General features: G+C 49.9%; 2 protein-coding genes across 2 annotated transcripts in view; one reads left to right on the top strand and one right to left on the bottom strand.

The window, feature by feature from the left end:
* Nucleotides 1-345: 345 nt before the first annotated feature.
* LOC135808787 (uncharacterized) overlaps nucleotides 346-26,939 on the top strand; it is a 28,438-nt gene continuing 1,844 nt past the window's right edge. Inside the window, exons 1-3 of the mRNA XM_065322014.1 lie at nucleotides 346-865; nucleotides 5,316-5,579; nucleotides 16,419-26,614. Coding sequence (XP_065178086.1) covers nucleotides 16,526-26,608 — 10,083 coding nt within the window. The 5' untranslated portion in view covers nucleotides 346-865; nucleotides 5,316-5,579; nucleotides 16,419-16,525 and the 3' untranslated portion in view covers nucleotides 26,609-26,614. The remainder of the gene's footprint in view (nucleotides 866-5,315; nucleotides 5,580-16,418; nucleotides 26,615-26,939) is intronic.
* Nucleotides 9,244-13,563, bottom strand: LOC135810381 (uncharacterized protein K02A2.6-like). The gene has a single exon (XM_065323874.1). The coding sequence runs from the start codon at nucleotides 13,561-13,563 to the stop codon at nucleotides 9,244-9,246; it is 4,320 nt and encodes a 1,439-aa protein (XP_065179946.1).

The following is a 26,939-nucleotide window of genomic DNA, read 5'->3' as shown; positions in this document are numbered from 1 at the left end:
GTTGGATGTGGTGTTTGTCACTTCCGTGTTAGCTAGCTCGACATGGTGGTGACGCAGGTTTACCTGGTTACCATCGATACCAAGCTGGTGTTGACGTCAATGCCCCGCAGCGATGCATGATACTTGATAGCTATGGCCATGCGCATGCGTACATGTACTGAGCCTAGTCCGCAATCGTCCTAGATCCTGGACCTGGATGGCACCATGATGACCATGAGGCATGATGCCTGATTGATGGCTTGTATACAGTGTGTCGACGTGTCCGACTGGTGTCGCCGGAGCACGCGTCGACGAGGTTTCGAAAGCGCGAACATCGTCGAGTCCTTTCTGAGCATTCTTTCCAGGAGTTCATGCTCATGCTCATGCGACTAAGAAAAACCCGCTATTAAAGTGATCTAGCTCAGTTCGATAGCGGATCCTGCTTGATTTCAACTCTCGTTGCAGCAAAGTGATCAGTATCGTTCCGTCGGTTCGGTTGAGGACAAACTGGTGAGGTCAGAGTTGCCGCCAACAACGCTGTGTGCTAGAACCCTCGAAGGCCTCTCCTTGTGCCGGTACCACTTGTAGTAGTAACAGGAACTGTTGTTTTTATCGGACCAGACAAGCATCCAGGCTGAGGCGTGACACGTGTTGTTCGCGGCGGAGCAGCCCGTCACGGTTATCGATGTCCACGCGTTCCTGACGCGAATAAACCAGTACCGGTAGTTGTCCACTTGCCTATGACTGCGGTCCAGTACTGCTGGAAGTGAGCATACAGGTAATCATTGAATGCCCCAGCATCGACGGCAGAGAACGAGCAGCGGAATTCACAGCGTGCCCCGACCTTATCCAGGACAGTGGGAGTCGCCTGTCGTGAACTGGAAAGGTGAGTCAATCAGTCATATGCTAGTAAGACTTAGTAGCATAATGTGAAACCACGAATTCTACATTTTTAGAATCCGTGGTTTCACAGGTACGGTGCTGGTGTAAGTGAGTAGGTCGTCAACAGGCAGTAATGGTAATCATGGTAATAACTGTCACAAGACTTACAAGAGTACATACACCAAGGGTGGCCAACTGTTGCAAAGCTGGCAATCCGGTCGTTTTAGAGAGAGGTACGGGATTCTGAATTTCGAAACACTTCCCACCTATCGCCTGCGGTCGAGACGGTCAGCAAAGCGATTGATTTTCGAAACATGTGTACCAGTAAGTCCATTTGCAGTGAAAAGCAGGACCTCTAAAACTCACCTGCCTGGAATGATGTTCCTGGTCCTCGCAGGGCCATGCATATTCGCCTCGTAGTCTCACTCTGACAATGTGTTCGAATCCAATCACAGAAAGAAAGCGAATAAGAGCTCGCTCCTATGTGGACCCTGTTCCAATATGCTCCCCCCCCCCCCTCTATTTGTACCTTGGACCCACTGGCTGTACCTCTCTAACTAAGATACCTGTCGGCCCATTGCAGAGTTGGCTGCCTCCACCATTCAGCCTGTGCTGAGCCTCCACCATTCAACCTGCTCTGAGAAGCTACACTGTACAAAGCATCATGTTTGACCTGGATACCCTACAATGTAGTGCAGAACTGCCATGATGATTACAGTCATGTAGAGTTTGTGATACGCAGAACTTGAGCAGAAGCATAGATACAGGAGCAGGAAATTGAAGGCTGGATGCCAATTTACTGCAGCCATCACTGCTCTGCGTGTGCAGATGGGCAGAAGACAAACCAAATTGAATTGCTGCCCGTGTTTTTTTACTTTTTAGGCTTTGCTGAGTAGAGTTGGGACAGCATATCCACTTTTCAGGACCAGAGTACTTGGGGGCAAAAAATCATGATCCAAAGATCTACAGTACAGTACATGGCTGCATACACATGGCCGTGCGGCATGGACTGCAGGGTCACTAGTGCAAGGCTCCTGATCCCCTGGAAAACTCTGTTCACCGCCTCTATTTTCTTGGTGCGGTTTACCAAGGTTTAGCGAAGCCCATCTATTATGCACAACACCCACCCGTACAGTCCTGGGGAGAGAAATCCAAACCCTCACGAGTATAATAGCACTGTAGGCTATGTGACCCTAGCACCGCACACACAGCACCCAGCACACTTGAGCGTGGCACGCTGCTTTGTTCATCAGGTTGGATTTCTCTGGCCAGAAGTGTAGCTTACTTATAGAGGATACTATATGTAGGACTCAGTATAGAGTCCATGCACTATATGATGTCCAGCACCCTATATAGAGTCCATTGGTCCAAAATCCACTATACAGAGTCCAGGAGTCCACTCAGTTTTGATCAGCTTCACCCTGCCGCGCAATCCCCTATAAGGAGTACACTTTTTCTACAAGTCCCCTATTCACAGTCCAGAACGGCAGAAGTCCAGTTTATCCAGTCACGCCGTCCTGTGTGTTGTGCCCGAAAGAGAACACATTTTCAGTTTTGCTTGCCTCGTGGCAGCGCACTTCCAGTTCCTTTCTTCCGTGACTTCAGCCATGGCTGCCAATTCTGCTGTGCAGTTGCTAACAGTAATCTGTCTCGAGCTAACCAAGGAGGATAAGGAGACGTTCAAAATCAAATCTGGAAAGCGTCTTGTGGTTCTCTGAAGACGTTTCATCAGTGCGCGGGATGAAAGCAGAAATTGCAGAACGAGAAAAGTTCAGCACAGTTCAAATCTGACGAGTCAGGTACACTGACGCTCTCTTTCGTTCGACGCCACAAGGATCCCCTGTTTGGCTGGCCATTGCTGCTAGTAAGACGTTTGAACAGTTTCATCAGAGCGAGGGATGAAAGCAGAAAGCGGAGAACGAGAAAAGTTCAGCACAGTTGCAATCTGACGAGCCAGATACACTGACACTCTCTTTCGTTCGACGCCACAAGGATACCCCTGTTTGACTGGACAAGAGCTGCGTACCACCGTGTCAAAAGGCTGTCCAACTACATGGCAGGACCATGACTGAGGTAAGGAAGCTTTTACTCGTTTCGATTGGTCTGCTGTTCTGTCGTTATGCTTGAATTTTTTTCCATTTTCAAGGAGCGTATCGCGTTTGTTTGATGTTGCTTGAATGAATGCCCTAAAAGTAATCAACCACTTCGTAATAGTCCTCAAGGACTGCAAGGACTTTGCATCAATCGTATATGATCGTCTAGCTATCATCAATTATTTTTATTTCATGAGAAATGTATTCAAGTTTATCCCTGTGATAATTATGTGAACTCCACGACACTCTTCCTGTAGTATGATGTCAAATACAATGGGATCCACAAACGCAGTGCCAGTGTACTAGTAGTAGTAGGACTAGGAGGATTGCTTGTATGCCAATGACAAGAAAAAGCTTCTCAAGCTAATACTCGTATCCCCTGAAGTAACCGTTTTGATGTCACGAACATGACATTGTGTCAGTGAAACTGCCTCGTGACAACAAATCATTGCATTTCCATCTTGGGGAAGACTGACTGACAGCAACGCTGTACAGATTGTTCAAATCATCTCATTTCAATTTAGTTGCAGTGAAGTGAAACACTGTGTACACTACATGTATGTTGGTGTGTCTGTGCGTCTTGAGTGTGCACAAACGATCTTATTCCTCATATTACTAATAGATTATTGTCCCCACCATCACCTGTTCACAGGTCTTTGAGTGGATTGATTTTCATTGAGCATCACATTCGTTGAGAACTTGGTAGTTGTGTGCTCCCATGCATCATTACGGTAATAAGAGTATCATTGTGCTATCTATTTGTTGCAGGTGTGCTGATCTTCAGAAGCTTGCGGAACTGAGTGCTGCTGAACATTTGCATGGCCATGAGCAATGGTGAAGCTTGCTATTGCACTCTCAGCATGTGCTAGTATTATGCTGACCACTGCACTATGTTACTCTCTTACACTACTACGTGTATGTAAACGTGCGTGTACCCGTCCCCGTACGCATTCGTTTCGTATAATTATTTGTTGTCCCTCTTGACTTTACATGTAAATGGGTGGACGTTTGCATGGCTGTTGGAGTTGCGTGTGTATTGTGTCTCTACTCTTTTCTTGGTGTTTTCTTGGCGTTGTATAAGTTTGTGTGTGTGTGTGTGTGTGTGTGTGTGTGTGTGTGTGTGTGTGTGTGTGTGTGCGCGCGCGCGCACAATAATTTGAAAACAAATAATTAATCCTGGGCTCTCCATTATTCTCTTTCGATTCTTGGTTTGGTTTTTTTCTAGTTATTTTCTTGGCGTTGTGTGGGTGTGTGCATGTGTGTGTGCGTGTGCGTGCACAATAATTTGGCAACACTACATGATTGAGATGTTGTAATTTGCAGCGTCTGCGAAGAGACCACTTGATTTGAGGATGGTGTTTGTAGGGTTTTTCATGTAATGAAGTGGCTACAGTGGCGCCTCAATACATATTTTTTATCTTGAGAAGTGAATGATGTAAAGGATTAAAGGGAGAGGCCGTTTTCTGGTTAATATTCACTGCTTACAGCAGATCCTATGTCTATTTTCGAACTCGATAGGGGATGCCTAATTGGCTGGACTTTATACAGGGGGTGTTGTCCACATAAAGACTCTTTATAGTTGATTTCAAAGTTTGGACTCCGTACAGTTGATTTTGGACCAATGGACTCTATATAGGGGTGAAGCCAATTGGCTGGACTCTATACAGGGAGTGATGTCCACCGAAACTTTGAGCTCACAGTTGATTCCAAGTTTGGACTCTGTACAGTGGATTTTGGACCAATGGACTCTATATAGGGGTTGGACATCATATAGGGGCTGGACGCTCTACTGAGTCCAACATATATTTTCCGGAGTAAAAGCCGCACACCAGTAATGCACCCAAAGACCGTCAGCACTATGATGATCGAATTAACGGAGATAAAGTAATAGGGTTGATGTCTGTATTTCGTGACAAAGAATCTGGTTGCGGCTTATACTCCAGTGCGGTTTACACTCTGGAAAATATGGTAAGCAATTGCGTCCTCAGCCGAGATGTTTTTTGCAAAGCAGCGACACAGCGCTGTTCAGCTCAAGTGAAACAGCCAACTCACGCTGTATACTGAGCTCCCATAAGTGAATTCGCCGACTCCCAATGTTCACTTAGCGCCCATGAGCATTGACCTTCCTCCTCCTCCCTAAACCCCTTATTTAACTCCATTCTAACATTCGCTTCCATGTACGTAGCTCGTGTGTATGACGAAATAAGAAATAAAATATACAAACAAATTCTAGCAAATCTGATAGTTCACCACTATGACCTGACTTGCAAAAAAATATTTAGTTTCAGCAACTACATTTGGTACATCAGATAGATTTACTTTAGCTGTCACTGTATGCGTCTGTTATATGAATGCTTCCAGGCGGTGCAAATGCGTTTCTAGACGCGAAGGCGCACTTCAGCATCTAGTGGCGTGTATGAATCATCTTTGGTTTTCAGTACCTCATCAAGGCCAAGCACCACAGCATTCAACGGGACATCAGCAAACACTTTCAATTACGAGCATATCAACAAACTGACTTGGCACTAAGGCGGGATTGACAGTGATCACCACAGCAGCAGCAGCAGCAGCAGCAGCAGCAACAACAATTGTTTGATTTGTCTCCAACACTCTTTCACACCTATGGTAAGACGGGAATGGCATGTGGAATATTGTTGGCTATTGCCTTGCTACTGAAATTGACCCGGTTAGTAGTAATCAGAGTGTTAGGCAATGCACTCGCGCTTGCATCTCTCGCCCAGCATGCAGTGTACTTCAAAAGAAATACATAAGCTACTGTAAGACCAGTAATGTTAACGAATATTTAACGATTTAGCGAATTTAAACAATTCGTTAACATTTGAAGTTGTTATGTGCAAAACGATACGTACATGTACAGCCATTTGCCGGTTTTGAGACAGAATTCGTTAGAATTTCACCTCGCTAACCCGCAAAAATCCGGAGATCGTTAACTTTAATTGACGTTAAAATATCTGGTCTTAGAGTAGCTGAATAGCTGAATAGCCGGTACTAAGTTGAATAAAAGTGTGGCACTTCCGACACAGTACCATTACAAGCAGAGCACACACCACAACCATAATCTGCTAGCTCTTGTTGACTTCTTACTATGATAATCAGTGAGGGCGTAGGAGAAGAAAAGCAAAGATAGCGACTGAGGGGTCGTCGCAAAAGTGTTTTGTTGTCCCAGAAATGAACATGATTTGTTGGGGTGGGGAGTGGGTGGTAGGTGTGAGCCAAAATCGCAAGTCGACCAACACTGTACATAATTATGCACATGTACATGAATGCGATTTTCGTCGTCCAGCAAGCAAGCTGCGTTCGCTTCAGAGGGACAGGAGGGGTCCGAGTACGAAATGAACGATGTACGTTTCTGGGACGACAAAAAAACTTTTGCCGCGACCCCTAAATGACCACAAGACTTGAAAGAACAAAAGAGAACTAGATTCACAAATTAATGATGAACAGTTATACTGGTGCGGACGAACCGCAGCGACTTATCGGGGACAATTACTGTAAAGTACCGTTGATCCGTCCCCTCTCTAATTGCCGCCCCCTGTCGACTTTCTGCCAGTGAAGCAACTTCGGCGTATACAACGAAATACGATGTTGAACCGACGCATGCACTGCTGTACACAATACGTGCCAGTTAAGGATGAAAATGTGCACAATCCAGCACATCGAGTCTGATCTTCTACGTTGTTGTACATCGTACTGCACTTGACAGCCTTGATCTAATTCCCGCCCCCTGCCGAAAACCCAGCTGGAATGCGACATGCATGGGGGCGGATCAACGGTACTTTACGGTACGTAAAAGACACCTGCCCAAGACCAAGACAAAGAGACCCTAGGCGAATCACCCATCATTCTCGCTCCCAGACCAAACTAGCACTACACATGCATGACACTCACTTGACAATCACTCACACACAGGTGGAAGCAGGTTATTGCACTCTGACAACGAGTGCTCTTGCACGCACCAGGTGGAATAACAGAGTTCTAGCCAGGAGAAATTTGCAGGGGGGGGGGGGGTAGGGGTAACAAAAAGTTCACCCATTTTTCCATGTTGCACTATTTCTTGTTATGATTAGTCACCACCACTACACAAAGGTCGTTGACGTTGCAAATTTTATTCAAATGAAATCTCCAAATTTTCGCCCTTCCGGCTTCATCAGGGAGTAAAATAATAATGAAATGAAACTGGCTCTGTAGCAAACTATAATAGCGGAGCATTGAGACATTGAGACATTGGCTCTACAGAAGTGAGGAGAGGAGAGCACGAGGCGTCATACATTAGCACTATAATAAATGAATGGCGAGGACAACAAGAGGTGGTGCACACTGGTTACATGGTGATAATCACACAAAGTGAGAGAGAAGCTTGAGAAGCGTGAGAGAAGTGTTAAGGGGGCGCAAGAGAACGCAAGCCAGAGCGCAACATAAGAGTGAAACGTGTAGCGTGGAACGTGGAAGTGAAACAACCGCACACGCACAAACTCAAACACAAACGCACACACACACACACCAACACTCTCACACACACCAACACTCTCACACACACCAACACACACCAACACACACACACACGCACACACACACACACACACACACACACGCACGCACACACACACACACACACACACACACACACACAGAACTGTCGTATTCCGTTAAAGACCATCTCTCGTCCTCATTGATTTCGGGCCTTCTGTCCCTGATTTCAATCGCCTCCATTATCTTTCAGCTTTGGAGTGATGTCTCACGACCCACGATCTGGGCGTTGTTGAAAGGCTCGAACCCCGTCGTCGCCGTCGCCTCCACCACATCGCCGTGTTGCGTCCTGTAGTGGAATCCCCACGGGGGTTTTGCCACTCTGGCTCGTGCCTCCCGGTAGTGCTCACCAAATCTGACATGTACAGGACGCTCCGTTTCACCCACATACTCCTTCCCACAAACAGTGCAAAACATAGAGTACACCACACCTTTCACCACACAAAGACTATCAGGCATACCCGCATCGCACACTCTGCATTCTCTCGGCCGCCCACGTCCTCTGTCCCTCCTCTGCTGCTCACGTAAGCAGCATGGACGCTCAGACGGCGCAGCAACCAGAATATCACGTAACGATCCCCTGGACGTAAACACAACTCGCACACCAGGACTAAATCGACGGACTCTGCGCTTAACTTCCTTCGCAAAGGCGATCATTGATGAATGGTAGCTTAAGCACTGCTGGCAAAGGAGCCTCCCCGCCTGCCTGCCGCTGCCCCTGGGTCGGCTTGTGGACTTTGTTGACTTGTTTTATTGCCACAGTTTTCGCTCGCCGGATTTCATTCTCGGAGTAGCCATTGCTGCGGAGGAGTCTGGCGATCTTGTCAACTCCATGAGACTCGCTCGCGGATGTGGAGGCGTTTGAAATTGCTCTGCACATTTGACTCGCTGCGACAGATCGCTTGACCTGCATGGGGAGCAACGACTGGAATGACAACTGCACACCGCTCTGTGTGGGCTTCATATAGAGCTCCCAATCCAACCGGCCTCCCTGGGCAGTGATGGTTAAGTTAAGTCGAGGAAGTTAACAACGGGCTCCTCGCCATTCCGGGAACTCTCCAAAGTGAACTTTATACTGGGATGCCTGCTGTTAAAGAAGTCGACGAAACGGAGAAGCTGCTCTAATCCAAAGAGCCAGAGGAGGATAACATCGTCGATGTATCGCCTGTACATGAGAGGTTTAAGATGGTACTCCGCTAGTGCCCTCTCCTTCAAGTGAGGCATGAATAATATAGCAAGCGGCGGAGCAAGGTGATTGCCCATGGCAATGCCCCTGACTTGTCGATATTGCTTCCCCTCGAACTCGAAGTAATTAGACGTAAGAGCGTATTCCAGCATTTTCCGAACATCGGATGGCCGAGTCAAGCCAGAACATGTCAATTTCGTCTCTATGACTTTCGAGAGCCTCCATCGCAACGTCGATACTTTCTTGGATTGGAATATTGCTATATAGTGCGACCACATCCATCGACGCTGATACGTTACTATTTATTCGTGAAGACTTGGGAACGGAAACAAAACATGTCATGAGAAAGAACAACAGGAAAAAGAAGCACACTCAACTAATCCGTGTGTGTGCGTGCATGCAGTACAACTATGACGTAATGAATATAGATACACATCACGCCCCTTCGAGATGTTGCGAAACCTGTGACAGCAACATCTATCATAAATAAAACAAAATGAAGAATGAAAACAACAAAGCAGAGACAGCAGAAATTGACATTAGTGATCAAGAGTGTCAATCATAGGACTGTCCATGATGCGAACCAATGTTTAAACGCTGGGGTGGCTTGCGCTGACGTGCGCTGCGGCGGGACGGCGGCGGCGGGGAAGAGGCGTCAGCAGCAGCCGGTTGGACAACAAGCGGTGCAGGCACAAGTGGGCGATACGGACGCAGGAATCTGCGGTTCCGCCAATAAATGCGACCACTCGGCAACTTCACTAGGTAGTCCCGATGATTACCGACAGCAACAATGACCCCACGAATAGACCACTGCTTGGTGCGCGGATGCTGAACATCCACGTGGGTGCCGAGGCGGAGCTGCGGCAACGAGCGACGAGTTGACGACTTGTCTGTGACAGAATCGTCGGATGGCATGGCAGTCTCATCACGTGTCGTCGCTTTGGAGAGCCAGGATGAATCAAACTCCTTCCAATGTGCAATGACGAATGACTGGAGAGAGCGGCCATATAGGAGCTCAGCGGGGCTCTGACCAGAGGAGCCAGGTGTGTTTCGCCATTCCAGTAGCCCTCGGCGGAAGTCATCTGTGTCAAGATTGCCATTCACGGTTGTCTTGGTGATAAGACGCTTCATGGCTTTGACAGCAGCTTCGGCGTGCCCATTACTCTGCGGGTAGTGGGGAGAGGACATGACATGGTTTACCTGCCAGCGCTTACAAAACTCAGCAAACTTATGCGAGGAGAACTGGGGACCACCATCTGTACACAGCACAGCAGGAACACCAACATCAGAGAACCAGCGACGGAATGCTAGTATCACGTCATGCGATGAGGTGGTGCGGCCAGTACGCGCGACACAGGGCCAACCGGTCAAACGATCTGCATACACAAGGAAGTCGTGACCTTGACAAGTGAACAAATCGGCAGATGCACATTCAAACGGTAGTGTCGGGGTGCGGTCGTTCAGCAGGGGCTCAGCTGGCTGGGACGACTGGTGTTCGCGGCAAGCAGGACAAGAACGAACGAGTGTATCAATGTCCTTGGTGATACCGGACCAGTATACAAGCTGACGCGCACGAGACTTAGTACGCACTAGGCATTGGTGTGAAGCGTGGAGGTTGTGCAATACCTGAGCACGCAATGATTCAGGAACAACAATGCGGTTGCCCTTCAACACAATGCCATGGTCGACGGAGAGATGCTCACGTCCATTCCAGTACGCACGTAACGGAGCAGGCAACTTCTGCTGGTGATCAGGGAATCCAGTCAAGATACACTCAATCAATGACTGGTACGTGGCATCTGCAGCTGCAGCTTCCCGCAGCTCTGCAACCTTGAGATTCGCATTCGGCTCAGTGTCCGAGTGCACCATGCAGATCTGAATGCTGCGGCAATGAAGCGACGGGGCTTCACCAAGCTCATCAGTGGTGGAAGGAATGCCAACAGGATTCCGGGACAGCGCATCGGCGAAGGCATTTTCAGAACCTTTTCGCCAAGATGCCTGCAGCTGATAGGCTTGGAGCTTGAGGCGTAATCGTAGAAGACGCGGGTTCTCGATCTGATCCAACGAATATGAGTTGATGATCGGAATCAGGGGCTTGTGGTCGGTGACGACTTCAAATGGCGCACCAGACAGGTAGATGCGGCATTTGCGCACGGCCCATACTACAGCGAGCATTTCCAACTCGATGACAGCATAACGTGTTTCAGCATCAGACAGGTAGCGGGATCCACACTGAATAATACGCCACTGATCATTCTGCTTTTGCCAAAGCACGAATCCGAGACCTCTTAGAGCGGATGCATCGGTTTCAAGCCGGAGGTCTTGACCAACTTGATAGAAAGCGAGAACCGGAGGAGACAAGAGAGCTTCCTGTGTCCGTTCAAACGCTGCAATGTGGCTAGCGTCCCACATGAACTCACGGGAGGTCTTGAGCAGGCCACGCAGAGGATTGGTCAACTCGGCTAGATGTGGAGTGAACTCGCCACATTGGTTCACTAGACCGAGGAACGAACGGAGATCGGTTCTGTTGGCGGGTACTGGAAACTGGCGAATACCGGACGTCTTATCATCGTCGACGACCCAGCCATCAGGCGTGACGTTGTAGCCGCAGAAATGGATACGTTGCGTACCGAACACAAACTTGGCGGGGCTGAACGTGATACCATGCTCCCTGGCGCAGAGCAGAATCTCGCGCACGTGGCTGACATGCGACAGAAAGTCGTCGTCGTACGCTAGGCAATCATCGACTACCTTGCCGAGACGCGGGATGGCAGAGAACGCAGCATCAGTGCGCCGGTTGAACTCATCCCCAGCAGATATTAGACCCTGCGGGTTCCGTAGATAACGATATCTGCCGTACGGGGTGATAAACGTGGTGAATTCCTGAGCAGTGTCACTGAGAGGAATCTGCCAGTAGCCGTGCCTTGCATCGAGCTTCGTAAAGAACTTAGCAGAGCCAACTCCAGAGACAACGTCACGTGCCGTATGTACGGGATGCGCGGGACGACGGACTTGGTCGTTCAGCCGCTTGAAGTCAACTGTGAGGCGCTTCTCAGTGCTGCCCTTCTTGTCTACTATGACAATCGGATGGCACCATTCACTGGGCTCCGTCACTGGTTCAATAATCCCGTCGCTGACCATGCCGTCGAGCTGAGTCTTGATCTGGTCACGGAATGCATACGGTATTGGTCGAGCAGTGTGCACACAGGAAGGCTTAGAATCATGCTGTAGCTCAATTTCCATTGGCGGACCTTCCATTGGCTTCAGACCGGAATCCGAGAAAACGTCAGCGAACTCTTGCAGGAGCTGCTCACGTGTCCGCGCTAACTCAGCATCACTAGGATGAGCGCATGACGAAACAGCGGCACAGATCTTGGGTGAATATGCACCCTCGTGTTCAGCGGTGAATTGGACTGGCCAATCAGGTGGGAGAAACTTCAGCGCACGCAATGAGGTATGAGACAGCAGGGCATCGTGTAGACCCTTGTACACATGGATGACGGTTTCATGCTGCGTCTCACCGACTCGTAGAGTCGCACGTATTTTGCCCAGGTTGCGTAGCGGCTCACCGGTCACAGCCTGCACACAGTCGTGGTCGTCATCTAAGTTCTCGACGAACCCACCGATCTGCGTGAGGTGCTCCTCGCCAATGGCATCAACGTCACTGCCTGTGTCTGGTGTCCAGGACAGTTGGGATGGCTGATCCTCTGTTTGCAGCATGGTCGAAACAGGTACTGTGCGACGGTCCACGCGAGACGCACGCTGTAGCTTCAGCTGTCCAAGCTTGGCAGCAGAGCTAGTCTTCGGCTGTTTCTGGCCCTTGCACATTCGCTGAAAATGCCCAATGCCGTGACAGGAGTTGCACTTCTTGCCCTTGGCAGGACATACAGATTTCGTGTGGTCAGAACGACCACAATTTGGACAAGTGGACTTGGCCACACTTGATGTCTCACTTGGCTTAGAGTCAGCTGGCTTGTGACGTTTCTGCTGCTTGTACGCCGACTGCTTGGCAGCACTTGCCTGGAGGCCAGGACTGGGCATGTGCGCCTTGGTGTGGTATGCTGCTTCCTCCGTCCGACAGAGGGTGACAGCCTGGTCGAGCGTGAGACCATGAGTTGCGAGCAACTTGTGTCGCGTCTCATCGTTCCGCACACCAATGACGACGCGGTCGCGCAGAGATTCCTCCTTGAGGGTACGGCCGAGGCCTTTGCACTGCGCACAGCAGCGAGCATCACACGTTCCACATAGGCTGTGTGACAAGAAGTCGCATGCACTTTGTAGTTCACACAGGGCTGTGTAAAACGCATCAAATGATTCTCCAGCTTGCTGGACACGCTGGTAAAACTCTATGCGGTCCAACAGTGGATTACGTTGCCGTCTGATATACGCCTGAATGCGCTCCAGCATCAGGTCGACGTCAGCTGAAGCTGGTATGCAGATAATATCCTCTCGGATAAAACGTCGCAGCTCCTCATCGAAACACTGACGGAGTGTTGCCACTCTGGCCTCACGAGCCTGGCTGGCCAAATGCTGGCAAACACTAAAATCTCTCCAGCTTTCAACGAAGGAGTGAAAATCAGCCAGCGTCGCAGACGACAATAAGTGTGGGCAGGAAACACTGTTCACTGGCCGTGGTGCTGAGGTCTGCGAGGTGGACTGAGCTGGTGCTGAGGGCTGCGGAGTGAACTGAGGCTGCGATGGTGATAGCGACCTGCTCTGAACATTCTTGAACAGATCTTGCATCGCCTTATCACGAGCCTCAGCTGCACGCATCTGCTGCTCCATAAATTTCATCAGGACACCCATTTGAGATTCCTGCTGTCGCTCGGTCGCGGAGGACAGGTCAAATCCGGTATCGTCCTGTGATTGTTCCATTACGATTAGTCACTCTCGTCCACGAGTACGAACAAATACACTACTAAAATAATTCAACTGAGACAGAGTTTCGATCGCGGAAACTACTACTTCACACGGAAAAAACAACTGGGCCCGTGCAAACACTACAAGGTGCGGACACAAGGCACGGACACAGGAAAGAACAAGTTCACTGCGCCATGATACGTTACTATTTATTCGTGAAGACTTGGGAACGGAAACAAAACATGTCATGAGAAAGAACAACAGGAAAAAGAAGCACACTCAACTAATCCGTGTGTGTGCGTGCATGCAGTACAACTATGACGTAATGAATATAGATACACATCAGACGCAACAATACAATGTTCCGGTATATTATGATGTGTGGGGAGATGGTCGACGCATTGTTTGGTATCTCTCAAATGTGCAGGCACAAAACGCAGCAACTGATTTAGTATGCGCTCTGCCAGGAGGGGCATGTTGCTCGTTGGGCTGTCGCGTGTTGACACTACCGGGCGCGGTGGCATTCCTGGTTTATGATCTTTAGGAAGCCCATAGAATTGTGGCGTGCGCGAGTAGTGTGGGTGCATAGCTTTCTCTAGTTTCTCAGGTAGTTTGTCCATTATACAGCCCTTTAGTGTCTCACGACACTCACTGTCCAATGCATCAATCTTGACTCTTGAAGGTTCGTAATCAGCCGGGCGATTAAGCATGTTATAAACCTTTGCCCGATAATTTTCTGCGGATATAACAACAAACCCCTTTCCTGTATCAGAAGGCTTCACAACTACTTCGGGGTTGTTCTTCAATGCCTTTAAAGATTCAAATTGCGATTTCGAAAGTTTCTTCTGTGTTGCAGAGTCACTTGTGGCGCGGGCGTGTTTGCTCTCACGCCGATACATAGAGGACCTCTTTCAAACGGCGAAGGCCTTTCTCATCCTCCCTCCGTAAGGGTGGGGCCTGTCTATCTGTCGCAGCTAGTTTCTTCAGGCAGACGTCATTATACAGGTTTTGGTCAGGCACGAGTGGGTCAGGAAAATAATTATTATTATCAGTGATTGTAAGTCGGTCACTAGACACGGCTATTACCGCTGCTGGAAGAGGCGCAGCCGAGGCGAGAGGAACATGTCCCGTGTTCGAAGTTCGAGTCGTGTTCGAAGTACTGGAGATTGTCGGACCAGGATCCGACAACAACGGTTCGACTGAGGCGCATGAGGAGCCAGGAGCGATCGGGCCAGAGCTCAATGCCACTGGTTCACACGAGGTACGCAATGTACTGTACTGTACTGTAAAGTACACATGGCGGCGGCTGAATCGGAATCCAACTCCTCACCACCACGATAGACACCCGCAACGGCCAGACCAGAGTCAGGCGCTGCAGATGCCCGGGAGGGGTGCGAATCGATGTCACTGGAGCCACCCAGCACAGATGACCGGGCATCATTCGCGTTACACGTGCGTGTGGCAGGCTGACTGGAAGGTGCTGCTGATGTTACTGCTGCCAATCCTACCGAGTCATGCCGGCCAGGCATGGTCGGATTAGCGGATTGAATCGGGGATGCCGATGCTGATCCTGCTGATGACGGTGTGCATTGCGATGGCGTTGTCGTCCGTGGTTCTTTCGCAACCTTGTCCTTGTGGGAGGTATTGGAGATGTTTCTGTTCTTAACCGCATATGCCCAGCGCATTCCAAAGGCCATTCTCTCAAAGGAAACTTCCACCGTACGCAGCGTCTCCTTGTTGACGCGGTTTTCGTGGGGACGAACTTCGGACCCTTTTACAATAATGAGGCAACTTCAACCGAGACATGCTCCTGTACATCTGGTTCTACGAATACACTGGGCGGGACATTGCCAGGCGGGACGCTGCCAAGTGGGGCAGATCCATCAGTCGATGGCGGAAGAACTAGGCTGCCCCTGGGCCAAGCCGCTTGCCTTGTAAGTTCCTGAACTTTCGTTGCAGGCGTTCGCTGTCATCCGCCTTCACATGGGAGTACATGTTGCGTCCATGACCCAATAGCCACACTCGTTTGGGTTCTACTAGCTCTGTGGAGAGTGTACCAACAAGGTCCCGACGCTGATGTTGCAAATGAGCTATGTCCCGGTACCGCTGCTGTATAACCTTACTCAGGATGGGCCAATGGAATTTATCCTCACTTTCTGATATACCACTGTGCGTACCAAACAGCTATATCCTTGCACAAAAATGCACAAAAAAATGCAACACACAGGTGCACAGAGCGCCCGGAACAATCGATTTGTGGCCGCATTTTCGCTGTGTGAACTGAAGAAAAAGTACAAAAAGGGAAAAATGAGGAGGGTGGTGCCTATCAGAGTAGAGGGGGCATCAGAGTAGGGGGGGGGGGGGGCTGACTCCCCCCCCCCTTTTGGCTAGAACTCTGCATATAATAATTATTATGTCACATCACACCATACCCATTAGAACACTAGACCGTGTATGACATCGGACCACACAGGACAAGAATACACGACATTGGCCGTAAACAATAAGCTAGCCAAATTTGCGTAGCATAGGACTATGCGCCTCGAATATATGCCCTTGGTAGGGGATGTATGCCTTTTCAGAGTCCAGGTGACGGTGTACTACATGGTATCACTGTTGTTGACTTAGGACATTAGTTGATGTTCGGCCAAAATCCATAGAATGGATGACATCCTACACAATCCTTAGGCTGATAGGCATAGTGCTGGTGGAATGTCCTGCCCCAAGCACGCTTGGGCCCACGTTTGGGGATGGAGGGAGGGGTGCTCCATCAACCGTGTGTATGATGTGTGTTTTGGGGACAACATGAAACTTTCACAAAGATCCCTCTAACTAAGGCATGTTTTTTTTGTTCTATTTTCTGCCTCCAGGATTGCTGCATTCATCCCTCAGCAGTAGCAGCTACAAGTGGGAAATATAAGTAGCTTGAGCAGGTTGAATACATTGATTGAGACCGGTGTGGTACATCTGAACAACAATGTCAAATGTACAACAACATGGTGTAGACGAAGAGCCCGGAGGCAGCCATGCCCATTTGGCCACCAATGTACCCGCTAATACTCCTATGGAAGATGATGAAGAAGACAATGCCGTTGAATGGATGGCCACTGCCGAGGCAGTCCACACTGTGTTTCTACCACGATGCCTGCCAGACCAGCGAGAAGAAGATACAAACCCGTTGTTCCTACACTATGGCCACCGTTCGGTACTGCGGAAATTTGCCAGCATCACCAAGGATATACTGCCGGCACGGATACATCGCATGCTCAATGCGTGGAACGACGCGTATTCTCCGAATCCAGTCAATCTCTATGTTACCTGGAAGCAAATGGTACCAGCTGATACCTTCCCAATCTACTTGCCTGCCCAAAATGCTGCACTGACATTCACCTTGCTAGAGGGGAACCTGGTCAATGTCAGCGCTTATGACATACAAACTGAAGCCCAGACAGTTGTGAATGCCAAAGGTGCACTGCTGACTGAGCAGCCGCGGCTCTGCGTTGTTATCCCGACCGAGCAGGCTTTCTCACACACGATGGCTGACCAGATCTGCTGTCTTCAACAGTATGTATTCCCTGATGCAGCCGCTACTGGAAGTGAGTCTGACAATTGTGAGGCAGTCAGCCCCAAGTATGTCTTCGAGTGGCTCTTCTCTGCTTTTGCCGTACTTCAAAGACCTGGAACCTCATCAACAACGTCACGTGTGCAGAAGAAGGTGCGGGATGTTGTTACAGGCGCAGGGCCACGTGACTCTTCAAGTATTCCTTGGCGACGTCATCCAGCCTGGTTTGCTCTGAAGTTCATCTTGCACGTGACACTGGTCAATGAGAAAGGACATCGACTCGGAAGCATTATCTACAAAATGGCTATGCTCCGATTCATGGCCGAGTTTGTGAAATGTGGCTCTGGTGCATACCACGATGATGCCGATGTCCTACAGCAGATGCTTGCAAAACTCAGCAAACGTATTCACAAGCTCTCTCTACTTCTGGAAAGCAGCAGCAGTGTACCAAAAATATTGGCCACAAGATGCCGGAAGGTCATGCACAGTGCTACTTTAGTCGTGGAGCAAGCAAGCGAGCGCCAGCTCACCCGATGGCACGCATTCAGTGATGCTGTTCAGGATACATCCCAACTTCCAGGTCTCCCTGCTCAGCATGATGATGCCGATTCAACCACTCTGCCACTTGATGTATCGGGAGACCGTATCTCCGGCATGCTTGGAGCAACCTCAGGTGAACCAGCCAGCATACAACAAGGCCCAATGGAGAAACATGCTGATGGCGGATTTCCACTGACCAACGGTTCACGTGAAAGTCGTCTGATTGGACTTCATACGTGGGAAGAGAATATGCTATTGCGCTGGAAAGCAAGGACATCTCAGCCCATGGCATGTCACTCCGCTCTTGAGCTGATGGAAGCCTATGAGAGTGCTACGTTACACTTATACGTGCAAGGCAATGCCCTGGATCAAAGCCGTCGTCTCCTTGTGGCGTTCGTACTGATGGCAATGTGCGACATCTCTGCGACTGAAGAATTCCCTCTGCTTCTGAAGCACAGCACTGATGTTGACCCATCGCCGCTGCAGCACATACTGGCAACTACTCCACTGGAGTTAGAAGTTCTACATGGCGTCGAGACGTACTTCAAGAGTCGCAACAACGCTGGGAAAATGGATGGGCCGTTGCAAGCTAGGGTGATGAATGAGTCCCTGTCAGTCAAATTCTGTGAAGGCCATGGCGATATGATGAGAACACGTGATCGACTGCTTCAAGAGGACAAGGCAAGGGAAATGCAACATGTTGCCAGTGTTGAAAGAGAGTTGAAGAACATGATAAAAAGTGAAGAATCCTTTCGTAAGCTTGATCACACTTACACGGTGGTGTCACATGTTCACTTAGCAACCTGCCATAAGTGTGAACTCGATCGCGAGCTGGATAAGCGGGAGCATGACATCTTTGAGCGGGAAATGCCACCAACCGAGGCCTGTCAAAAAGCGATTGCATTTGAAGTTTGCATACCCGGTGCAGTGAAAAAGTGGCGCGACTGCCTGCTGAAATTCAACAAAGCATTCCTCCTCTCGGTGGCCTTCAATGGAACAGAAAGCCGAACTAAAGTGAGATGGTTGAAGCGTGTAGATGACAGATGGCCAGTCGGCCCAATCATCTTGGCCAGTACAAACAAGTCCTTCACGCACTCTCAATACCGGTCCCTCAAGCTACGCAACAGATGGTCGTCTGATGACTTTGTTGAGGCGTGCATTCTCAATTGCACTCTAGCTGATGATACGCACAGATGTGCACTCCCAGCTCCACGGGCTCAAAACGACAAGGTGCAACAATTATGCACTATTAGCCACGGCAATGGCAGTTTACAGAGTTTCATTAAATCTACAGGTCACCAGCAAAGCAACGTCATCGCGCAGCAGAATATCTGCCCGGACTTCTTCAGTGTTCGAGAGTTTGTGACGTTTGGAAGCATACGAGCTGGCAAGCAACTACAGTGGTTCAACATTCTGCGTGGAATTCACCAGAAAACTCTGCTTCTACATCGCAGTGAAGTCGTGCAGCTTATCGCGCAGAGCATATGGCAAGCCGAGGCGAACGAAGATAATCGGCCGCTGCGTGACACGCATCACCCGTGTGGAGATGCTGCCTTTGTTCGCGAATTCAGCTGTGAGCTGCAAAGCGTGCTGAACGGCGTGCGTGGCAACTGGGCAAACTACTGGTCACTGTGCAGTGTGATCGTACTAGCTAACCGCCTGCTCAGTCTACACTCCCAGCTTGGACCAGCAGCGCCTGCTGAAGACACTATTGAACGGCTGCATGAAGTGCTAGCCGACTGTCGCAAAGTCGCCGTGGAATGGCTTGACAAGATCCGCTCACTGCTAGAGGAGATCAAAGACGAATCTGCTGGAAAGCTGCAATCTATGTCTGTGCACATTGCAGCCTTTGGTGCACTGAGCTATCGCCATTCTGTGCATCTTGAACAGCACGATAACACACCGCTGTTCCACTGGTTGAAGTTTGTAACAGACCTACACCGCAATACAGTGGCACACCAAGCCCTCGGGTTTCTGGAGATATTGATTGCACAGGTCCTGCGTACTGCACGCAGTAACCATTCAACGACAGTTCAGCTATTCAACGGCGGTATACATAATGGTATCAATGTCGAGTATGATACATTTGTCACTGAGTTCTACGCTCCGGGCAATGTTGTTTCGGGGTACGATATTCACCAGGACAATCAACTTTGGATCAACTGCAAGTGGCAGTCTGTGAATGGCCACACCGAGTATATCCAGTTGGACCTACGGCAAGGCAAGTGCTGGATCAATGGCCTTGCGCCGGGGCGCTTGTCGTCAGACATAACCAATACCAAACTGTTCGCCCGTCATTTCAGATCAACTGTCTTTGTCGTCAGTCCATGTACAAGTCCACAAGGCCAAGTTGCTCAAACAACATCCGCAATGACAGGAGCCGTGTCCAGTGAGGATGTAGCCAACGAGGAATCATCGCCAGCTATGGAAAGCACAGAGGAGAGGGTTGGTCCGTTTGTTTTTGCCAGCCACGACCGCTCTGGAAATGGTCAACTGTGCATTTACGAGTGCCGAGGTGATGGTCGTAAGCTACTGCTATTGGATCCATCCTGGTTTTCGGATCGAAGCAACTTTGACTTGCCAGCCCTGCTAGTGAAAGAACACAGCTTTTGGCTGGATCTTGAAAGCCATGAAGTATTCCTGCGGCCGGAGTACTTCAGGGACAAAGATTTTGCTCGACTCGATCGCTGCGAGTATGTTCTGGACTTTGGAAAACGTCAGATGATGGTGCTGAATGCTGCAATCACTGGTATCCCACCCGGGTCAACTATGCTCAGCTCCAAATCCCCGTTGGGAGCGTCCATACTGGAAATAATGGCAAGGATTGAACTGGCACAGTATGTAGAGCTTTGGAGGGACACAGGAGGAACTGTACACATTCGTCTGTCTCGACTTGGTCTATCGTTCTTCGTTTCTCCGGAGGAGAAAGACTCCGGGCTGCTAAGGAGTGGAGACTACACAGGCTGGTGTGTGGACAGTGATCAAAGTCTTGGAACTCTGATCCCCTTATCATCTGGACTGGTTCTGGTACATCACAAAGGCGAAGTGTGCGAACAACGATGTTTGCTGGTACCGCATGGCACACCTGAATTTGCTCAAGGCGGTTCGTGTGTCAAAATCAATCTCACGGACCTGCGTGAACCACCTGTGTTCCGCGTCAATATACAGCCAAACCTCCGTCAGCTGCAAGCACCAGACAGTCGCAGTGCGTGGATTTATCTTGCCTTGTTGCATGGCACGACATCGTCAGTGCATCCGGATCCGTTCACAGGAATGACTGGCATGGAGATGGCAATGACTGTCCTGCAGTCGGCCAGATGCTGGTCTGCCTCACCTCTCGACCATACATCAATGTACTGGCTGTATAAAGTTGCTTGCCTGTCACCGAGGCGCACGTCCAACCGAAGCGGAACAATGCAACTAGTTGACTGGCCTAGCTATGTTCCATCATACTGTGCAAGTGATGCATTCATTCTCCTTGTCGATAGGATCATCGCCAACAGCCAGTCTATGGTCTTTCTCTACAAAGGGTCACAGTTTCAGGAGGGCCAGACTCATGCTGATAAAATCTCTAGGCATTCTGAGCGCTCTCTCAGTACTGTCTTCTACCACTGGAGCCATGATGACCTGCCTCTGCTTGCTCGTCCACTTGCTGCAAATGCTCCGGCCCCGGTTGATCCTCAAGATATTCCTTTTGCCCATGAACCCAGCCAAGTGTCAATGCGCACAGCCTGGAGACTTCTGGCCGAGCCCGATATGGAAGATGAGACCACCAGGGGATCATCTCGTGCACCCAAACATGAGTTGACCATGGAAACACCGCACAAGCTGGTACCAGGACGTCAGAGTGACGGAACAGCAGTGTCTCCTTTCTTTGCCGCTACTGTACCATCAGCCTGTAATGCTGTACCACCGCCCTGTACTTCTCTGCCACCATCCTGGAATACTGGAGTTTCATCATCCTTTACTGCAGTGTCCCCATCCATCACAGTGAATTCTGTGGAGAGTGAACTACTAAAGTTCAGTTTGTCTGACGAACAGAGGAGAGAAGAGAAGACGTTTAGTCCCAAACTAGCTTCTGGTTCTCTCCGTGATTGTAAAGATTGGGCTGGCATAGAGTTGGTGAGGGATTTCATGGCGCTCCACCAACATGTCGAAGAATGCAACGAGAAGGACCGCTTGCGGCTAGCACTAATGTTCTCCCTGTGGAGCTACCAGCGCGAGCAGAGTAGCTTACTGTTGGAGCTGTTGATACTGCTAACAAACAGTGCTGTTGTAAGTTTTCCTGGCTTGCGAGTGTTTCCGGCACCACATCGCCATGTCCTACCCCAGGCATCTAAATTTACCGATATGATCATTTCATTGGAACCTTATATCGAGGCCCATGGCCTCCAGGAACCTGGAATGTTTGCTGAATCAGCCAAGAAGAAGAAGTACAAGGAGCAGGTTGAGGAACTACAGAGCAAATACGAGACCAAGAGGAAGGTGTTCACAGATGCCATCAACCAGGACCTGATTAGAGGCCATACCTTGCTGCAATACGGTCCGTATCCAGGCACGTACTCAGAGTTATCTCCTGCAAGGCTTCCAATGGTGTTCCAGTTCACATCCAAAGAGCCTCTATTTGATCACGTCCCTGGCTATCAAGAAAGCTTTCATATTGCTCTGACCACCGCAAACTCATCACAGATTCTATACCAGTATGCTAAGTGCATCGTTGATGCTGTTAAGCAACAGGTCAGAACAGGACAACTACCACTACCTGGTTTCCTACTGACGAGTCCATTGCCTGCGTGTCCGCGCAATGAATTCAACTGCCGGCAGCTAGTCATTGCAACTCCGGAGAAAAGGGAAGAACTGGAAACAATGCAAAGGCAGACATATACACAGCCGCATGCAGACAACAGCGCCTCGAGTGCCAGTATCCCACGATTGACGCGTCTAACGAGCAGAAAGTTCGATGACTTGGAGCTTCTTGAAGAAAAACTGAAAGGCATGCAGTCTCGTGCGCCTGAAAGTCATCGTCAAATACTAGATGAATTCTCAGCTGACCTACACGAAAGCCTTGATGATCTGCGTTCTGCACAGCCAGATCATAATGTATCTACAACGTTCCAGTCACCCCTTGATGAAGTCACCTGCATTGGATTTCACGGGAGAGAGCAGGAAAGATGTTGGGACATTCAATCACGCCTCGAGACCGCCATCAACCGTTGTGTTAGCAGAAGTCCGTCTCTCCAGGCTTTGCACTCATGCGGCCTGCTGCTGCGACCAGTGCCGCTAGCTCTATTCCCGGAGCTGCTGTCACGGACGGCCCCGGCGTCTGGATTAGTCGATATCCGGATCAGCGATGACGTGCGCGAGCTCATTGGTGCGTTATGTGTTGCCATGGTGAATATTCGGCGCTATTCCCGGATGTCTCGCCTGTTCAAGGATGGACCAGAGGATTGGCTGCAGAGAGAGATATCCAATGCCCCACATGCAACGTGGACTCCGTGTGATCACCCCGAATGGCTATTGTTTGAGCTAGAGAATGACCTGTGCATACGGCAGAGACAAGTTGATGTCGCAAAGCAGATGATGTGTGTCGGATCGGCGTCTGCGAAGCGCAAGCATGCAGTCATGCAGCTGAACATGGGAGAAGGAAAGACGAGTGTCATACTACCCATCATTGCGGCTGAGCTAGCTGATAGCCATGCTCTGGTGAGAGTGATTGTTCTGACTTCTCTGCACAACACCAACTTCAATCAGCTCGTGTTCAAGCTTGGCGGACTTCTCAACCATCGCGTCTATGCCATGCCGTTCCGCCGTGACATTCCGATCGGCGAGAACGAGGTACGCCGTTTACATGGCTTTCTTCAGGGTGCCAAGCAGCGTCGAGATGTCATGGTAACTATGCGTGAGCACTTGCTATCTCTGCAAATCAAGCATCAAGAAGCGTGTTTCAAGGCACAGACCGGCCTGGCTAGGAGTTTAGGCAAGGTTATGGCTAGCCTCCAGTACTGCGCTCGCGATGTCATTGACGAGGCAGACGAAGTTCTTAACTATCGCTTCCAGCTCATTTACCCACTGGGGGATCCGTCATCTCCCGATGGCAAAGAGCTGCGTTGGGACACTGCCGAGCTTGTTCTGGATGCCGTCAAAGTGTGTATACCAGAAGTCAAACGTGCATTTGAGAAGACGATTGCCTACACCGGAAACACAGCACACGCGTTTCCATTTGTGCGCATTCATGACTCCGTGGAGGAAACGGAAGCGTACAGGATGCTTTGCGCGTTGGTGTCTGACTACATATTTGCCGGCCAGAGCCACCTGACAAAGTCAGAGTTCATGGAGGGCATGAGGCACACAACTCCGGCACAGCGAGAGTTTCTGAAGCGCTTCATCCAGGTTGAAGATCTGTCGGCCGCAGATGTGGAGGCATTCTCATACATCCCCGAGAACATTCGGAATACGCTGCTCTTGCTCCGCGGACTGCTGGCCACTGGTGTTCTGCGGCTGGCTCTGAAAAAGAGATACCGCGTTGAGTACGGACTGTTATCCACGACTCATCAGAGCTCCGCGTCTAGTCGTGTTGGACGAGTGATAAAGATGGCAGTGCCGTTCCGAGCCAAAGACGTGGCTGCCGAGCGCACTGAGTTTGGCCATGTCGATGTGGCCGTCATGCTGACATTGCTAAGTTATTACCAACATGGCCTAACAGCTGATCAGATTGACATTGTCCTTGCCAAGCTGCTGCGGAAAGAGGCCAAGAATGAAATCTACAACTCGTGGGTGGAGCAGGCCGGTCGGGAATCAGTTGATGAGAGCATCAGACACCTGAGCAGTATCAATAGAAAGGACCCACTGCAGATGAAGGATCTAGTGTATCCTTTCCTTTGCTACCATACGGATGCAATCAATTTCTTCGTGAACTCCACCATCTTTCCCAGTGAGGCCAAGGAGTTCCCAAGGAAACTCGTTGCCAATGGTTGGTCAATGACTTCGACGCGGCGAGAGATGATTGTGACAGGCTTCAGTGGTACGAACGACACTCGTCACCTGCTCCCCGGCTCAACTGAACAGCAAGACCTCCCTCAGCTGAAGCATACCAATGCGTATGTGTGCAGCTTGATCTTGAAGCCTGTGAACAACCAGTATCACGTCTTACCTGATGAAGTCAATGGTCAGAAATTGGTCAACAGGCTGGTGTTACACGGAAGTACTTGTGGTGAAAACATCTCCAACTTGATCAATACCATCATTGATGCTGGCGCCACAATTCTTGACTTGAGCAACGCTGACGTCGCTAAGTGTTGGCTGCAGAAAAGACCTGACAAGCAAGGCGTAGTCTACTTTGACCACGCAAACCAGCTTCGTGTCCACGATCGCCGAAGCCATAAGCCACGCAAGCTGGAATTAAGTGCCTTTGCAAGCAATCTGGAAGAGTGTCTTGTCTATCTGGATCATGCTCACTGCCGTGGCACTGATCTTCAAATGGTTGATGGAACGGTGGCAGCTGTGACTTTGGGAAAGAAACTTCGACGGGATGAGTTTGTGCAGGCATGCATGCGCATGAGGCGACTGAACAGCACACATTCCATCTCCTTCTGGGCCCCGCCGGAAATTGATCGTCAGATTCGGCAGCTGTGCAGACTTGAGGCTGGTACGGGTGTCGAACACAAGCATGTGCTACTCTGGTGTATCATGAACAGTATCACGGCCACTGAAGACGGATTCTACTCATGGGCGAGTCAAGGCCTGGTACATTTGCAGATTGATAATGCTCTCAAGCAGCTGCAATCGAACGACAGTGTCATTTGCAAGACAGGCCAGCAGTGCACTCTGCCTGATGGTATGCAGCTATGCGATATGTATGGTCAAGCTCGCTTCCCGCAGCCTGTTGGGACCATCATTAGCCAGCAAGCGAAAACAGTCATGGGCACAGATGAGATTGTCAAGCGATGCAATGCATTAGTGCCAAACGTATATCGCTATGCTCAAGAGCTAGACGAGGAACAGGAGAGAGAAATGGAGCAGGAGATTGAGGTGGAACGTGAGCGAGAGATGCCCAGTTCCAAATCTCCTGTCGGAGAAGTACTTCCAGAGTATCTGAAAACAATGGCACAGCAGGGCTTGTCAGTGCAACAGCTCCCATCTCACATCAAGGCTACTGGCCTGGTGAGAATTTGGCGGTGCTTCAAAGACACTTCGCTGTCTAGAACAACGTTCCGCCCGTTTCTGGCTGGCCCACTCTGGCATTGTAGTGAGAATTTGTTTGCAACGTCATCATTTCGCAAGACTGTTGCTCAGGACTCAAGAGTGCTAAGTTACTCTGATGCCTACATTCGACCAGTGGAGTGGCTGTTGTTGATACGTCAGCCCAGTCAATCTACTGTTATCCTGATCAGCCCATTTCAGGCCAATGAACTCTGCAGACTTCACCGCCGCACGCCTGCTACCTGGAGCCCGTCATCATCACTGTTACTGTACGCCAGTCCAGGCTACAAGATGCAAACCATCATGTCAGACTGGTCGTGTACATTGGCTGGAGAATCTCTTTCGCCGCTCCCTTGCCTTCCAAATCGGCTGCAAAAAATCTTTGCTGAGATCCTGTGTTTCGCTGGTGGTTTGTTCTTTGGTCGAGACCGAGACGAGATGCTGATGAATATGTCCGCAATCGCACACATATTCTCCCTGGCACCAGCTCCTATCAGCGGCAGCATGGAAACCGTGTCGTACGTTGAGAAACCGTCCACCTCCACACAGCACGCCAGTCCCGGCCATTCGCTGAAGTTCCTGCGCCATGTCTTGGATGCACTGCGCTCGGCTGACAGCCTGGAGCATAGCGAGATGGGATCTCTTCTGCTGCGCCGTGCCTGGACACCACATGCGGACAGCGGTGCACACACTGGACACCATCTCTCTGGATCGGGGGAACCAAGTGCAAGGAAATCTGTCCGCCAGTCTGACACTTGACTGCAGGTAATGCGACTCTGTGATTTCCTCTCAAGTTCTTGTCATGATGCTGTCATTATACAGTTTTGCTCGGCATGCGCAGACCTGAAGCCGCGGGTCAAGACAGGCTGCTGTCCAAATTACAGGGGTTGGGTTACTCCCAGGGAAAGGGTCGCATTTAGACTGACATGAAAAGTCTTCGTCATGGGGGTGGTGTCGTGGTAAAATGATCATTACATGTGACGTTTCCACGGCCGAATTGCTGAAGCTGTTCTAGGAGCCTGGGAAAGTGCTCTGGAGAGTGTAAAACTTGGACTGCAAGGTTCCAGCATCAGCTGGGGCTGAGTGGCAC

This window comes from Sycon ciliatum, chromosome 2 (assembly GCF_964019385.1).
Source record: "Sycon ciliatum chromosome 2, ocSycCili1.1, whole genome shotgun sequence".
In the NCBI taxonomy this organism is placed as follows: Eukaryota; Metazoa; Porifera; class Calcarea; order Leucosolenida; family Sycettidae; genus Sycon; species Sycon ciliatum.
Note: the sequence above shows the minus strand (reverse complement) of the source record. Positions and strands in the feature narration are given on the sequence as shown.